The 17122-nt window shown below is 40.9% G+C and overlaps 1 protein-coding gene across 4 annotated transcripts in view; it reads right to left on the reverse strand.

Moving 5' to 3' along the window:
- Window positions 1-328: 328 nt before the first annotated feature.
- The window catches only part of RNF130 (ring finger protein 130), a 180610-nt gene continuing 163816 nt past the window's right edge, over window positions 329-17122 (reverse strand). The window contains exons 8-9 of one of the 4 annotated variants that reach the window (XM_075602056.1): window positions 14450-14543; window positions 2346-2466 (exon numbers count right to left, since the gene is read on the reverse strand). In XM_075602056.1, the coding sequence (XP_075458171.1) occupies window positions 2463-2466; window positions 14450-14543 (98 nt within the window). In that variant the 3' untranslated portion in view covers window positions 2346-2462. Of the gene's footprint in view, window positions 2467-12278; window positions 12481-14449; window positions 14544-17122 lie in introns of those variants that run through there. The other 3 variants (XM_075602054.1, XM_075602055.1, XM_075602053.1) reach the window with 3 other exon arrangements.

Raw genomic sequence — 17122 nt, forward strand, 5'->3', positions numbered from 1 at the left:
GTTTCTGACATGTAGCATGAAGGGAAATATCCTTCGTTAACTGGGGCGGCTCATTATTTCGAGTGCTGCACTCGAATGATATTTATGCTTTATATTGTTGCCTGTTAATTTTAAGGACAGGGACCCAAACTTCAGGAGCCCTTCCCTGCTTTGCAGAGACGTCCAGCAATGAAGAGGACAAGGCGAAGAGATTTCAGGTCGCGCACTGTTCTTCCTGATCAAATACATGCCCCTGACACATCACCTTCCACATCCACATCCTACAAATATGTTTCCTTATATAACAACTCGAAGACGGTCCAAGAAAAAATGAATTAGCCCAGAAAAGTGGGTTTTAATGTGTTTTATTCTCAGGATTTTGTTGTGTTTGTATTTCTTACCATTTTGCATATATAAACCGAGGCTGGCACTGCACAGGGCGCCATTTAAATCAGCAGTCCCGCTTACGGAAACCTACAAAATAAGCATGTTTTATACAAACTAACTTCACATGACCTCTATCAGCCGGATCCCACACACCATTAGTGTTCTGTGTCAGAAACAAAATGATGCGAGATATCATTTGTGGGCGTTACATTAGTCGGTCAGATGCTGTGAATTATTTTCAGAGCTATTGAGGTTGTATATCATAGGAATCAAAGGAGTGTTTTTTTGCCTCCATTACAAAGGTGCTGTAAACAAAAGCCATTTAGATGGCACAATGGTAAATAGCAGGGAAAATGCTATCTAAAAGTACATTTTAAAAGGTATTAAATGGATCTTAAATGCTTTCCCTTTATTGCAATTTTGGAGCACCTTTCTAAGTGGGACTGCAGCTTTATCTGGCAGGGCAGTGCTGAATGTTAGCAAAGCCTGTAGCAGCCGTCCTTGCTGTTAAACTCCCCTCCCACCTCCCTTCAACATGAGGTTTTTGAGCCGTGCAGCAGTGCTGATCTGCAGGAGACGAGCTGTAAATTGTTCGGTGCCTTATCATTGTAATTCCAGCCAAGTAGCTCTCAACTGCAAAACATGGCCCTGCAATTGGTCAGGCCTCTACATTTTTCACAGTGGTAACCAATTTCACTGTTACAGTGAGCTGCGAAAAATATCCCCCTTTTCAGGAGCCACTATAAAACCCTGCAATTATTTCAGCTTCTTGATTTCTCACTGGTTATAGCAGTAGTGTGTAAAGCCGGGCCTCGTCTATGAAAAACACAGGTCTAGTTACTGCATAGCAGCCACACACTAAAGTCACAATTGCTGCCAGAGGTCCCTTGCATGGCGTTTCACCAAAGTGTCTCTCGAGGAAGAAAGATGGAACGAGCCACGGGCACGCTCACACGCAAAAGAAACCGGTGGGATAGTCAATAATGTTGACAAGTCTTCAGCCGGTTAGGGCCAACCTTTAAGGACAGCAATGCACTTCTTCCCAAGGGAAATCTTCTGCGTTCTCTTTAGCAAACCGTGGACAAAAATAAGTAGTATTTTGGCCTTGTGTTGCGTCAATGGTTGCCGTACTGTACAATAATCTGTATGCAACATCTATAAAGCTTCAGATGGGTATTCTATACTTAGTCCAGTGGATACGCCTATGATGAAGGTGATTCTGCTCTACAGCTTTGGGTTTCTTACCTTTTGCTATGGTGTCGCTTTATCACAATGTCTACCACGGATAGAACACCCAACAAGGCAAATGAATAAGCATGTGCTTAGTAAATGTCGAGACCCATGTCCAATCATTGGCAGAGGCCACCATGATCACACTGACAGGAGAGTCTAGAAGTAATCTTCAGTTGGAAATCTGCACTCATGATAGTCAGTTATACTCTAGAGCAAACAGCGAGATGCTGCTGTGATGCAAATTTTGGGGTACATTGGTGATCGCATCTACAGGACCAACAATAACATTTTTCGTTCACGTTATGAAACATGATCTTTCTAACAATCCAAAGCTTTTTCTTCAAATGTTTAGCAAAGTTTTATTTCAGTTCTGCGGCGGTAAAAATGTTACTCCAGTTTAACAGAGATGTTTTTGTCAGGTTGAGAATAATTAAAAGTATTCATTGATAAATCTGTTGGTTACTCGGCACCAACGTAAAAACTGAGCATAACTTGAATTAAAACCTCCTCTTTGTGCCTCTTCATGCACCATGTTAGTGAAAAACCCTTGTGCTCCCATTCCTTGTGCAGCTACCTGTCTCAGTAGCGGGAGGGGATGGGGTGCTGTGCTTTGTTATTCTGCTGAGCTCTTCACTTGAGACACAGGACACGTAACAGGGCAGTATGAGTCGTTAATGTAGGGATGAGTGGGTTGGGGAGGAGGGAGTACAGTAACAGGAGTGGGGCAGTGGGCAGACAGGAGGACGAAGAAGACGACTCAGGTTTTGTTCTCGTCATAGATGTCAAGAGAAGGTTCAATGGTGGACAGCTCCGTCTCATAGCCAAGGCTCCGTGGAGATAGGGAGTTGCGGTGAAAGAAGAGGCTACCTGGAAAAGTCACAAGACAAAACATTAGTTCATTGGAGTCTCGCCACACAAGGTCTGGCGGAGCACAAGAGCACAAGACGGAGCACAAGAGCACAAGACGGAGCACAAGAGCACCCGGCCACTACACAAAGTTCCAAATGGTTGCTAAAATATTGTAGCAGGAGAAAACATACTGGCAGTCCAAGTCATAGGTGCCTTATTGCTTTAGATCGTTTTTTTTTTTGGTAGGGAGTCATAATTCTGTAATATAATTTGTGTTGCTTGCATCAGCAGTGTAATACCAATGCGTAAATTAAAGCACAATATATCCATTTACAACAAAAACATTTTATTCTTAAGCTTCATAGTAACCTAGCAGAATGTGCACGGGACAAATATGTATATGCATCTAAATCTATAATTCATAAATATTACTATTTGGAGGATTTCCTATACAAAGGGGAGTACAAACTGTCCATTAAGAAATTGCAGGTGCAACAGTGGACATAGAGTTTGAATGATTACTGTTAAGTATGAAAAATAGTCATAAAGATTTTTTTTCTCACAAGTTTACAAATGTCATCTGTAGCTAATATGTAAATTAAACCAATGAGGAAAATGAGACACCATATCTTTGTAAGCGGGAAAACAGAGAAGAGAAGGGCAAATTGAAGGAATGCCCAAGTGCCTTGATCTCAGCCTCCACAACCTTAAACTATAACTTTAGTTAGGGGAGAATTTCTATTTTCTGTTAGTGGTGGTTAGAAGGAATCAGACGGCAGGTCAAAACAAGGAGGGGGCAATGAAGGTGTTTTTACTAGGGGTTATCTGTTAGAATGGTGCAGACGCGAAATCTGTATTTTCGACAGTGTCGATTTTGGCTATTTTAGTTCTATTTTCATTAAAAGGGGATTTGGTAGGATCAAAGTGCATAGGGAAACTCAGAATCACTATACGATGCACCAATAAACAAGCTACAGTATGTGCCTTATTCACCGGAGCTCATCATGTTCCCCTGTTGTCTGGGGACCTCACAAGTCAGGAGCGATGAGCTGGCCTTCCACAGGCAAGCTAGAAGATTCAAAAGGACCCCTCATTGTAGGATCGCTCTGGCAGAAAATAGAAAGTCACAACGTCATTGGGTAATGATGTTGCAGCTTTCTACTGGTGAGCCCGCAGCCATGTTTGCTGTTCTGTTGCCCATGATCGCAGTTTGTGTCTGTTAAAACCAACACAAAAAAAAATCCCCTGCAATTCTCTCTGGAACTGGGGGGCTTCCCAATAGTCAGGGGACCACAAAACAGCTTTGAATAATCCCCTGGTTCAGGAAAGATAATACCCCCCCCCCCCTCCTAAATCAAGGGATGGCTTCTTCAAACCTTTCCTGCTGACTCATTATACTATAGCACTATGCAAGACACTACATGGTCTGCATAAATAGGAATCTTATCCAGGCACTAAACTACCAGGGCTGCCAGATATTAATGTTAATGTTTTGTTATCTGATTATATTTGTTTCAATGAAATGTAAGTAACGGGCCTCACTATCTTGAGCAAAAGCATAACTGCCAGAAACCCTCCACCCCAAAAACTCTTTGAATTACAATTGCCACCCAGAGATCACCCTAACCAGCAAGACAACTCGAGTTTTAGTATCTGCTCTCAAAATCCTTAGGAAGATTTTATTCAATTTGTACAGGATGTTTTCTTTTCTTCCCCATTGTCACCTGATATCCAAACGCGGTTATGCGAATTATGAAACAAAACACAAAGCATGTGCGCAAAAAAAAGACCCCAGACTAACATTTTTATTATTATATGAATATATGTATTACAGCTACTACAAAGGAAAAATCTAACAGCAAACATTATAAATCCATAATTAGATTAATTTACCATGTGAACCTCTTGGGTAATGGTGTTGAGTAATCATTGTTGCTCAATTTTAAACATATTTTACTGTTGCCTTTCTATAAAATGACTGAAGCATTTTAAATGTTGCATATCAATGTAGCGCACTTGGGATGTAATTGGTACATTGTGGGGGAGACATTTAGTCTACAGTTTTTTGTTCAGAAAACAAATGTCAACCCCTTGCTGCCCTATGGCATATTTCCTGGTGGAGACAAAATGGCGGCAGTGTCTGGTGAATCTATCATATAGAATACTTGTGGGGTTTGTGGGTCAAAACCAGCACACTGAAAAACTACAAATATACCGGAAACAAGTGGGGCAACCAGAGGCCGGGGAACCACAGACCAGGTCACCCCCTGGTTTAGGTAAACTTAAGATAAAAAAAAAAAAATATCTACCCCCAAATAGTTTTGAAATGTCTGCTTAAAGTAACTACTGTATGTAAAGTGATCTGAAGAAATATATTCAGCACCATATTGTTTCTGTCGCTCAAAAAACATACTGGGAAGGATTGGAACTTGATCAGCAAGCAATGATAGAACTGTAATATTTCCTTTGAAGAAGGATTCTCCAAGTGATTTTTGATCAGTGCTCTCAAAGTGATATTTGTTGTTCATACCTTAACTGTCCTACCAACGTTCTTAATGAAGACGAGAATGTTGACCATATAATAAATAGTCTATTGTGATTATATAGCAGTTTTTCACCAAAATGATAGTGAAAAAGTTGTAATGGATCAACCTCAGATGTGACAATCGACCACACACACACACACACACACACACACACACACACACACACACACACACACACACACACACACACACACACACACACACACACACACTTGAATGAAAGCAGCAATCACCTCAAATTAAATTTCTTTCACATTACCTGAACCAAGGGGTCTTCCCAGCTTCAGGAACCTCCTGGTTCAAGTAGTATCCCTACCTAAAGATGTCAGTACATGCAATAAAAATGCAAAGATGACCAGTGACTACAGCAGCTGATATCTCAAGAACCAGAAAGCTCACTGGATCTTGGATCATTCCTGGGGGCCCCCAAGGGATTGTATATGAACAGCAAATATTGTGGCTTTAAAATGGGTAGACACAAAGAGTTCACTCTGTAATCGTTTGAACACAAAGATTCTGCCTGATCCTCTGAGATATGTTCAGCAGCATACAACATAAAGGTACATCAAACCATTGTTATCTAGCTTCTCACCATATTGAATAGGGGCCTGTGATCTACAGGGAATGAATGCCCTGCCTACCTCTTTGCAAACTCATACACCTTAAAACAACCTGTTCCACTCCGAGTACAACCAAGCTAAACTATTATTTTCTCTCTACAGTCTTTGCATCCAAATGGGGTCTTGTTAAAACCAGTTTGATGCTTGGTTTGGCTTGTCCGCATGTATCCCAACAAATCAACAGCAAGAACTTCGTTCATTCTGGTTTAGCCGAGAGCAAGAGGAGTAGCTTCTAATGCTGCCGTGTGTCATCCATCAGAAATCCTTGTCATAGAAACGCATTAAAGGATATTGCCTTAGCTACATATCATTTAAAAAGGAGCTGCAATTGGTTTCCCTATACAAAATTATCCTTCATGCTTTTTTAATAAGGGAAACATACTGTATAGTAATGTTTTATTCAAGTTTTAACATGTGGCCACAGATGGTTGTGAAATTGTACATATTAAGTGCCTATCTTATATTCTTATTTAAAATGATCCGCAGAAGGTGATCTCTCCCACTTAAATGTCTGTTTTAGTCAGCCAAGAACAGCAAATTAAGTCTTTATGGGTGTGTTAAATAATGCTCAAATTTGGTTAAGATGGAAATGTGGTGAACAGGGGGCATTTTTTTCTAGCTTTGCTGTACAATCTGCGTAATGCAGGCAAAAGTTGTGGAGGAATATCAATGTTCAGAATAGAAAGCAAAAATTGACACGCTAATTACCCAGAATCCTCGGCTGTAGTGTGATCACCGTCATGTGATACCGGGATCCAGATGTATGGGACCCGTACTAGACCCGTAACTGTATTTCTGAGTTTCTCTTCTTTGCTGTACATTGTACAATCAAGGGGGTTTTGTCTCTTTTTCTTAACCATCATAACTTATTGTGTCTGCTTTGTTACCTCTCCTTGCAAAAAAATTGACATTCAAGTTTTACATTAGAAAGAGCTTTCCCAACAATACAAGTACACATTTTGATTTGTCAAGTGATTTTTTGCAGCTCGCGACTCAAATCAAGTGCTTTATTCCATCCTCATTAGGGGCGTACTGTATTTACACTATAGCACGCTTGGAATCCATCTAAAAACCAATGTCAGTAGTAACACATAGGACAATGCATAACAGTACAATACATTCTAACATCCTTAGATGGAATCACGGCTTTACACATTCATTGTTTACACAATCTGTGCAATTTCCTCACATTTTTGAAAGGGTGATTTAAATAAAAATAAAGGAGGAAAAATAAGTAACAGAGCAGAAGACGGTCCAACTCAGGAAACAAAAGACAGGAGTAAAATAAAAATGTGCCACAAGTTTTATTTTATAGCGCAAGAGTGAACACTACCGGTTTCATTCGTGGGGTGGATGGACTAAGGCAACAAGAACCGTATACTGTATGTACCTTGTCTAGTTCTATTCGTCCAAGCATTTAACATATGATCTTGGGTAAATAAGGTTGAATGTTTTTAATAGAATGAGAAAGGAGGGTGATGAGTAGCAAACGGTTATTCATAAAATAATTTCTATCGTTTGATACTGTACTTTAGCTATCCCAAATGTAATGTACGAATCAAAATATAGATTTGCCAACTTTAACCATCTCAAGGGGGGTTTTATTGGAGGAGGGAATAAAACACAAAAGCGCACCGAGGGTCAAGATTTAATTAAAACATGTTAGTAGTAGTAACAATAAAAACTTACATATAAGGGTAAGTACATCCAGTATTAAGGTGCAGAGGAAACAGTCCTGGTGGTGTCCTGGGCATAAAGAGATGGTGCAGAGGCTTACAAGGTAGACCCACGTGCTGGGGCTGCCTGGCTCAGCACCATATAGTTCTTACTTCCGGGTTGCAGCTTCTCGCAGGACCCGTGAATAGTAGCCCACTTCAAATGCCGGTTTCCCAGAGAAACTCACTCCGGCGTGCCGAAGGGTCTCTGGTTGTTGATGGGACAGCTGGGGGTAGGTACACCTGTGGGCTGACTTCTAGCTGCACCGTAGGGCTTTCGCAACGCGTTTCACACAGTGTTGTGCTTCATCAGGCTTATCGCCTGATGAAGCACAACACTGTGTGAAACGCGTTGCGAAAGCCCTACGGTGCAGCTAGAAGTCAGCCCACAGGTGTACCTACCCCCAGCTGTCCCATCAACAACCAGAGACCCTTCGGCACGCCGGAGTGAGTTTCTCTGGGAAACCGGCATTTGAAGTGGGCTACTATTCACGGGTCCTGCGAGAAGCTGCAACCCGGAAGTAAGAACTATATGGTGCTGAGCCAGGCAGCCCCAGCACGTGGGTCTACCTTGTAAGCCTCTGCACCATCTCTTTATGCCCAGGACACCACCAGGACTGTTTCCTCTGCACCTTAATACTGGATGTACTTACCCTTATATGTAAGTTTTTATTGTTACTACTACTAACATGTTTTAATTAAATCTTGACCCTCGGTGCGCTTTTGTGTTTTATTCCCTGCTGTTGCCCGCGTTTGGAGTCATCCTGCGACGGGACCTGTGGAGGAGGGGTGCCTTCACATCACATCAGCTGCAAGAGGGAAGAGTTGATCCACTACGAGATCCTGTTAGGAAGCAAGAGCGCGGTTTGACTTTCTTATCTAGGGTTTTATTGGAGGATTAGGATTTAAATTTTTAGCAAGTAAAAATGTTTGTTAATTAAGTTAACGTAACTTATTCTAAGTTAAAAACACAAAATGACAGGTGGTATATGAAACAGGGGAAACATGTATGTAATATTAGCTGTATTCATGCGCATACAACTGATCAGAATTTGTGTGGTTTCAAAATGGATATTAATATCTTGTACAGATTGTACAGTGTTTTAGCTGTGTTTCATATATCTTTATAATCATGGCTGAGGCGAGACCGATATGATCGTCACAAAATATTTGTAATATACAGCTAGTAAAAGAGAACAAACAACAAATTACCAGAGGCAGGATAAGGCATGTCAGGCTGTAATGAGTGAACCTTTAATTCCACTGAGGGGGCTCCAGTTGCAATGTACAAGGTTACAGGAGATTGGGTTACTGTTCCATCAGCCTTTATTTGATATGGATCTTAATGTAGCTCTCCAGTCTGCCATCCTCAATGTTCAAGTTGGACATTGTTCTATTACATCATTAAGCTCCCATTACAGAATCAGATAATGGGAAGTTAAAAACCATTACAAAATAATGACAAGTTGCATGTACTTAACTAGAAATCGGTGTATATGGACAATGAGATATTCCGTTATCCAGATGTGGCATGCATGTAAACATTGGGGGATTCATTATTCACCGTACTCGTTTGGAGCATATTAATAGTTTCACAATGACAAGTTATGGACCGAGTCATACTGAGTCCTATAGGATATGGAAAATAGCTGAAGCGCTCAAATGCAGGTATATCTCAAAATGATAATAAGCCAGACCACTGTACCAGGGTACTAACAATTGATATAGTACCTATTGTGTCATATAATGGGTACTATCCTCCTGAAGACAGGTGGTGTGTGGTGCAACCCACTCACCATCAGTCTCATTGGCAAGTTCCCCTAAAAAATATACAAGTACTCACATCCTGGTAGGGCAGGCAGGCAGGCTGTGCAGCTACTCAATGCAATACAGGGAAAAGGGAGACCAAAAAGCGCACCAGCACAAACGGAGCAGGAAGAACGTTCGAAATGCATTGGATGGGTCTTTTGTCACATTAAAGTGCCCTTTTAATTATTTTTTTGTCCTGGGTTCTTCCTGCTCCGTTTGTGCTGGTGCGCTTTTTGGTCTCCCTTTTCCCTGAGTCCTATAGGACACATCTTCTATGTGTAGATGGCTTGAATAGCCTTAAATGTCAAGTTTTAGATTAAAAGCTGGAACACACGGATTTGCTGTAACACGGAGACGAAAAAAGACTATGGGCCTCATGCAGAGAGCAGCGCTAAAGTAAATCTCGCCATTTTTTTGAGAAATTCGCGCAGAAAACAGCAGAAAATGGCGAGATACGAAAAACGCGGCATTTTTTTTTTCTATTTCTGAATCTCGCCGCGCGGCTGGCGAGAACCTACATCTCGCCAGTCTGAAAAGTATCCGAATTCAGAAAGGCGCGCTCGCCATCTAGCGGCTGTTTTTGGCGCGATTTTCTTCAATTTTCTCCGCCATCTAAAGTTGGCAAGAAGCAGGAGCTCGCCGGCTATAGGGGAAAAAAAAAATGCGCGATTTTTTTTCCCCTTTCAGCTGCGCGCATCTCCTCATTTACAATTCTCCACATGCAGTAATGCTAAAAATAGCGGATTTCGCCCATTTCTGCATATGGAGAATAAAACTCTCCATTAAACCTACTTTTTATTCCCCTCTCCAATTTTAAAAAGCGCTGCTCTCTGCATAGGCCCCTATATCCATGTTGTGATTTCTCATACCCAGAATTCTTTCCACCATCATATTCTCACACAAAGCTATATGTGGCTTCAAGAACAGTCTGAAGAGTCCAAATTTGGTTCAAGAGTTGAAGATGATAATCAAGAAGGATTGATGACCAAACATTCAGAAGAAAAGTCAGTGAGAGGAGACACAGAGGTTAGAAAGCAAAGAAATCCAAGAGAACGATTAGAGGTGAGTGTGAAAGGAACAGGTAAATGTGTAAGGTGATTCACACAAGTGGTTTCTCATGCCAAGGATAAACGTTCAAAGAGAAATGGAAGTGTTGGATGAAGGTTTCATTTATGAAGGGTGACAAGCCATGGAAGGAATAGAAATGGAAAGAAAAACTCAATAGAAGATGGAAAGATAGTTGGTAGGGAGAAAAAAAGATCTTCTGTTCTGGTGGTCCAGCGGAAAATCAACTCTAAAGTGGTCTCCATGATGAAGTAAACTAGTTCTTGGATAGCCTCTTCCACAAGAATTGAATATAAAGTCAATATTTCTGGCCACAGCATCTTGATACGTCGTCTTCAAAAAGACTAATAAAACAAAAGCCAATAACACACAAACAAACGCTACCTATTTAAACATGTTGATAACATCTTTGATATACCGGTTTCATGGGGTTAGTATTTGACTTGCAACACAATGAGTAATTGCGAATAAACTACGTATGGTCAAAAGAATAAGTAAAAGACCGGCGTCAGTTCTATGTGACCTTTAGCAAGTCTTGTTAATCTACAATTTTCACTTCAGTAATCCATATAGTTTCTTACTTTTAACACACAACATTGTCAAACAAAATCTTTAATCTTATTTGTTCCCCCCATTTATTGTATTAGAAATGCTATTAAATGGTATAACAGAATTTGATCAAAATTGGCAGGGTACCTAGTGTATCAAATATAGAAAACTCGGGTTTCGATACTTGAGGCTTTTAATAAATCGTTTATTTTAAAATAGCCGAATATGAAGAATATGTTTAAAAAAATAGAGGTTATAGGGAAATAAGTATCCATTAAATATATTTCAAATTATTTTGAGACGCTCTTCAAAGGGACCGAATTGTCTAAAAACTGCTCTACAACTCACTACTCATAGTATATTGTTTGCTGCTTGGCTTTCGAGTCCGAACAGGAAAACCCAAATATAACAAATATTACACGGATGAGTGCTTTTCATTGTATTGGAACAACATTTTCTGCAAGATGTGACCCCCAGCCCTTAGCTTGTTCATCACAGATTAGATATTGTTTGCTCTTTGCAGGTGCACCAGGTTTTATAGACGAGCTAGCAACTCTTACGGCAATGGCGTGGTTTAAACTGGTATTGTTCTCGTCTATGTGCGAGTTGGCAGTTGGCAAGGAGTTGCAGGATACAGTGTTATAAGGAAGCATCCAAGTTTGCTTCTGAAAAATCGATGCACTCTCCCTAGTTCTGTGCCAATTTAACCCGCCTGGTCTGCTTTGGCATTAACTTCGGCAGTTAAATGATCCCCATTAAAAACGCAAGAAACATGACTAGCAACTTCCTTACATTAAACTACAGCGCACATTATAACAAAGGAATGTTCTTACTCTGCGTTAAGTAAAATATCTTGGCAGCTGTCCACTTATAGTAGTTCCTTCAGTGTTTAGGTTATAGATTCATTAGCGGTATAGTGGAAAAAGGAACTGACATTTGGGAGTTAATCACCTCTAACTGGGAATCTGCAACCCAGAAAATTTAACATTATGTCATTTTCTGGGCTTAGTGACAACAGTGTAAACCAGAGGTGCTCAACTCCAGTCCTCAAGACCCCTCCAACAGGTCAGGTGTTCAGGCTATCCCAGCTTCAGCACAGGTGGCTCAATCATAGCTGAGCCGTCTGTGCTGAAGCAGGGACTGATTGAGCCGTCTGTGCTGAAGCTGGGCTACCCTGAAAACCTGACCTGTAGGAGGGGTCTTGAGGACTGGAGTTTGAGCACCCCCGGTCTAAACCATTATGTAAAATAATGTAGCAACAAGCATTTACAAATGTGCGAACCATCTTTCAAGCTACTGGTTTGTTCCAGGATAACATCTTCAAAGATTGCATTAATTGTAGCAACAAATGAGGGAATTCAACTATTTGTGTCTTCTGCTTTCAAGCCTCTGTCTTATCCTAGCTTGTCCAAGCTCCATTTCTAATGCAAATAACTCAGATCTGTTCCTACTGTATCTAGTGCATGTATCCAACAGTGGCAGGACATTGTAAAAAAAGAAAAGAATAAGAAAAACCAGGCCCAAACTTAGGTTTCAATACATTCCTTTAATCGTCCATTTACATAATCTAATGAAGCTTTGGCACTAGCAATATCATGAAAAAATTAAATATTCTTAATAAAAATGACATGATCTGCAGATTGTTAAGTGATGCATGAAAATCGGGTTTCCTTTTTTTTTTTTTTTCGTCTTCTGTTTCAGAAAATGCCGCTTCACGACCATTCCGCTCTGGAAGGTGAGCAGAGAAGAAGAAGAAGAAGAAAAAAGAAAAAAAGTGTGAGGACAAGAGAGACAATGCATTAATTAGTGTATGCATTTAAAAACACTGTGCTCCAACAGGGGACAGCAGTACTTTAACAAAAATAATGCACAAAGGGCCAGTTCAAAGGTGATGGGGTTAATTTGGGCCATTCAAATTATTCTATGCAGCACAGTAAATAGACCTTAAAAATCTGTCATGCTGATTATAAACAATAAAAAGAAGTCATATACTAGTGCTATCAAGCATATTTAATGCATGGGATAACTTTAAAAAGGCTTTGCTGACAACGGTGCTCCCCCTATGCCCTTATCTATACGGACAGCTCATTTCATTACTGCGTATGCACTCAAGATGAGAACTCGTTCATGTAGCAATCAGGGCTGCTGCGTATTGATTCATGAATATGATAGGTCTGATGGACTGGCTTTAGTTTATCACCAGCAGAAACTGGCTGCTGGGATCATAACTCACGAGTGGCAGACACAGTGCAAAGTGCAGCCACAGGACTGTAAGCAAGGTGAATACATTGAGAAAAATGATGCGCATGTATTTGAACCCTGTAGAGTGAATTAAATTCTTTCTTGGTTTTCAAATCTTTTATTGGCTTGGGAGAGGATTCATGCAATAACCCAGGGGTTCTCAACTCCAGTCCTTAAGACCCCTTAAAAGGACAGGTTTTCAGGATATCCCTGCCTCAGCACAGGTGGCTCAATCAGTGGCTCAGTCAAAGACTGGGCCTTTGATTAAGTCACCTGTGCTGTATCAGGGACTGATTAAGCCACCTGTGCTGAAGCAGGGCTATCTTTAAAACATAACCTGTTGGGGGGCGTGGAGGACTGGAGTTGAGAACCACTGCAAACACCAGTGCTGTATATACAGTACATGTGTGCGCTTTCCAGGCCACTTGGGTATCTTCTCTGGTCTCATGTATATTCAAAAGCATCTATTTAAATGCAATATGCCCATGAGATACATAAGAAAGGGCAACTTATAAATGAAACAGAAATAGTTGATCAGATGCAAAACTCGTTTGGAAGGCTATTGATCAGATGGGATGCAGCCTTAACACAACATCTTAAGGATAATGACTGCAGTTTTTAGAATGAAGGCCTGGACAAATAAACAGGATTTCTACATTTTTGCCTTGGCATATAAACTAGAGGCTTTTCCTGGCCAATAATGTACCGCTAGATGAAATTATTGCATCAACAATTCATACTGTTTGTATATATATATATATATATACATATATATACATATATATATATCAAATGGAAATATTACTGTATGCTCATTTGCATGTCTTAGACAGGTCTGCAACCCTGTCTTTCACCATTATCACCCAGCACACAGCACTTCCACTGCAGCAAGGGATTCTGGGAAATGACATGCAAATGAGCACACAGTGCCACCTTTTGCTTCAATACCATAAACATGGTCTGTCTGTGGGTGGGTTTACTGGCTATGCATCTTAACCATGGCTGTGCTCAAAGCTGTGACCATGCAGCATTCTTAAGTCTATAGGGAACCATGTTTATGGTTTTGAAGCAAAAGGTGGCACTGTGTGCTCATTTGCATGTCATTTCCCAGAATCCCTTGCTGCAGTGGAAGTGCTGTGTGCTGGATGATAATGGTGAAAGGCGGGGTTGCAGACCTGTCTAAGATATGCATATGAGCATACAGTAATATTTCCATTTGCTATATGCTTTTCTGTGGAGGGTTTTAGTCACTTTTTTTACCCACCATAACTTAACTAAATATATATATAAATATAAATATATAATGCAAGAACATGATTTTCTTACAAATTAGTTTAACAAAGTCTGCTTTCTATTATATACATTGTGAAAGCTCGGCCGCTTTTTAAAGAACAACGTGCACACTTCTCTGCAATAAACGGAGTACGTACAAAACAAGAAAGGGATTGTTACTTACTCTGTGGCATATAAGCTAGCTGTGGCTTTGATGATCATGTAGCACAGTGTAAGGGCGCTGAGAAGGCCAAAGCTGGCAATAATAAACCATTCTTCTGTTGACAAAGGAAATGGGAGGGAGTCACTCTTGACAGCTATTTCAGCAGCAAGGCCAACATTCCCCTCCCATGCCCTAGGGCTGAAGGGTACAATGTAGGGGGCGGCTGTAGGGCCACACAACAGGACTGCCCCGATGGCATCAGGATGTAAAGAGAAGCTTAGTGCAAGTGTTACTTTTCGGTGAAAACAAACAGGAGAATCAGAGAGAGAAGACAGGGACAGCCGCAAGACTCGGGACAGACATGGAAACGTGGAAGGGTTAATAACGAGAAAGGACAAGGATGCAACTGAATGAAGACAGAAGAAGAGTCTGCAGATAAAGTGTATTACTGCTAACAGGATACTAAACATTATTCGCCCACCTCTCAAATCTATACCATGGATAATCTTAAACTGTATCCCATTTACCTTTCCGTATGCAGGCAATAAAATGCTATGGAGTTGTACTGTATTCTCAGATAGTGGTGCTAATTCTAGTAAAACATTACAATTGCCTATCAAGACCACAAACACTTTCTGTGGACTAAAAGGTACAAACAAATCTAATACAGAATACACTTGGATATTGCAAAATGTAGACAGAACCCTCCCTATCCTAAGCAGCAACTCACACAGGGAAAAACATGAAAACTGATAAACAAAAGGACATTATCATTTTACAAATTCTAAGTTTGTTAAAAATAGCATCAAACTTTTACAGGTCACACCCATGATGCCCATTTTAATAAAAGGTTTCCATACATTATGCAGAATGTGAAGCATCTGAAAAAGGTCATGCAGGCCAAGACGGGTCAATTTCGGTGTGTGTACATCCCTCCATGGGGAAAGAAACCCGACAGGTCTCATCACCTCATTAAAACTTGAAAACTGTCACTTTCTTTTTTTCTCAGCCCTGCCAAGTAGGGATGGAAACGCCATTCCGGAAAGGCGTCAGCCATCCGGTACAAACCTTGGCCATAACAAAAAATGGCAGAACATTTTGCCCAGTGCTAAATTATTATGTGAGCTGTTAATAGACAGACACGTCACCTACGAAGGACTCTGGTAACATCATTGATAGCTGCACAGTACAGATGTAGAAGACGCTATTGCACCCGTTAGCACAATGCGTTGCGTTAATGCAGGTGCGTTATTTAACAGCAATAAAAACAATGGTTAGGGAGATCGCACGTGTTATTTACCACGTTATTTTGTGGGTTCTCTCGCGTGAGGCCTCGGATATAGTAGGCGAGCGTGACGGAGCGCATGGCGTCCCGCGCGCCTGCTGCAGAAGCGATCCCTGGCCTGTGGGATCTGGAAGACACAGACGTGGAGGCGTGACATCACCGTGAGTGGTTCACCCTCATTGGCTGAACCGCTCAAGTGATCTGGCCGTCGCGCGTCAAAATCAAATTATTTTGTCGCACAAAAGAACGACTGCGCCGTCGCTCTTGTGCACGCTCTGTGGTCATCCTCTGAGGTACAGCCTTTTGTTTGCGGCGCGGACTATGGAAGCGGCCTTAATGGGGGTAATAACATCTACCACATCTGTACACCGCTCACTAGAAAGGGAGAGATGTGAATAGCTGAGCTTCTCTCGCAGTTTAATTAAGAGGCAAAGCTCGGCTGCTGGATGCTGATCTCAGAAGATGCTTCTGTGATCTGCGTCACGGATACCCTGTCCAAATAAAAACATCCAGGGTTTGAAGGAGCTAGTTTGAGATTCAAATACAATAAATGACCACTGTAAATGATCACTACAAACAGAAGGTCTGTTCTTGAGGCAATGTTACCGAGTGTAAAGATTACAAAGCCATTCAAATAAACAGGCCATAGTCTTGAGATTCAAATGTTTAGATAACCAATTTCATGCTTTGGCGCAATAAAATGAGAGTAAATGGTAATTAAGTAATGGATTCCAACCTCTTCAGGACGGAGACTCTCAATACGTACTTTTAGATTGAATGTGCTTATCTCTATATCTAGTAAAAAAAAAAAAAGTCACCTTGAAAAAGAGCTTACGCTCGAAACGTGGTGGTGGGGGTCTGTGTACCCCGTAATGTAGCTGTTTTTTGTAGTCTCCATTAAATTCATTTTAATGGGCACACGCTCTCTTGGATATCTTTCATTTTTTGTTTCCCGAGTTTCTAGTGCCTGCTTTTTCCCATTGTTTTTCTTGCAACTACCTCAGAAAAAACGGAAGCACGCCCCCTGCTGTGGATGAAGACTGGATAGTCTCCAGGACATCTACAACTCAGAGTGAGTTATTTATATCACCTGCTTATTCTCCATTCCGATAATATATGTTGGGGCACTTTATTGTGAGGTCTCTTACTACATTGCTCGTGGGGACCCTAGCCCACTAGTCGGATTATAATGGAGTAGTGATTACAATATTATTGTTCTACATGTTATGGGTTGATATCCCTTACTCATTATTCAGGGGGTTCACACTTCAGGAATCTTCAATCAAAATTTGAACTTTATTGTGGTTTCTTTTAGTACCATATTGAGGCTTTTTTTTCTGAGCACCACACATTTGCTTTTTTCTTATCTCTATATCTAGTATATCACCCAGAATCCCATCTTGTATACT

The sequence above is a fragment of the Ascaphus truei genome, chromosome 5 (assembly GCF_040206685.1).
Source record: "Ascaphus truei isolate aAscTru1 chromosome 5, aAscTru1.hap1, whole genome shotgun sequence".
NCBI lineage: Eukaryota > Metazoa > Chordata > Amphibia > Anura > Ascaphidae > Ascaphus > Ascaphus truei.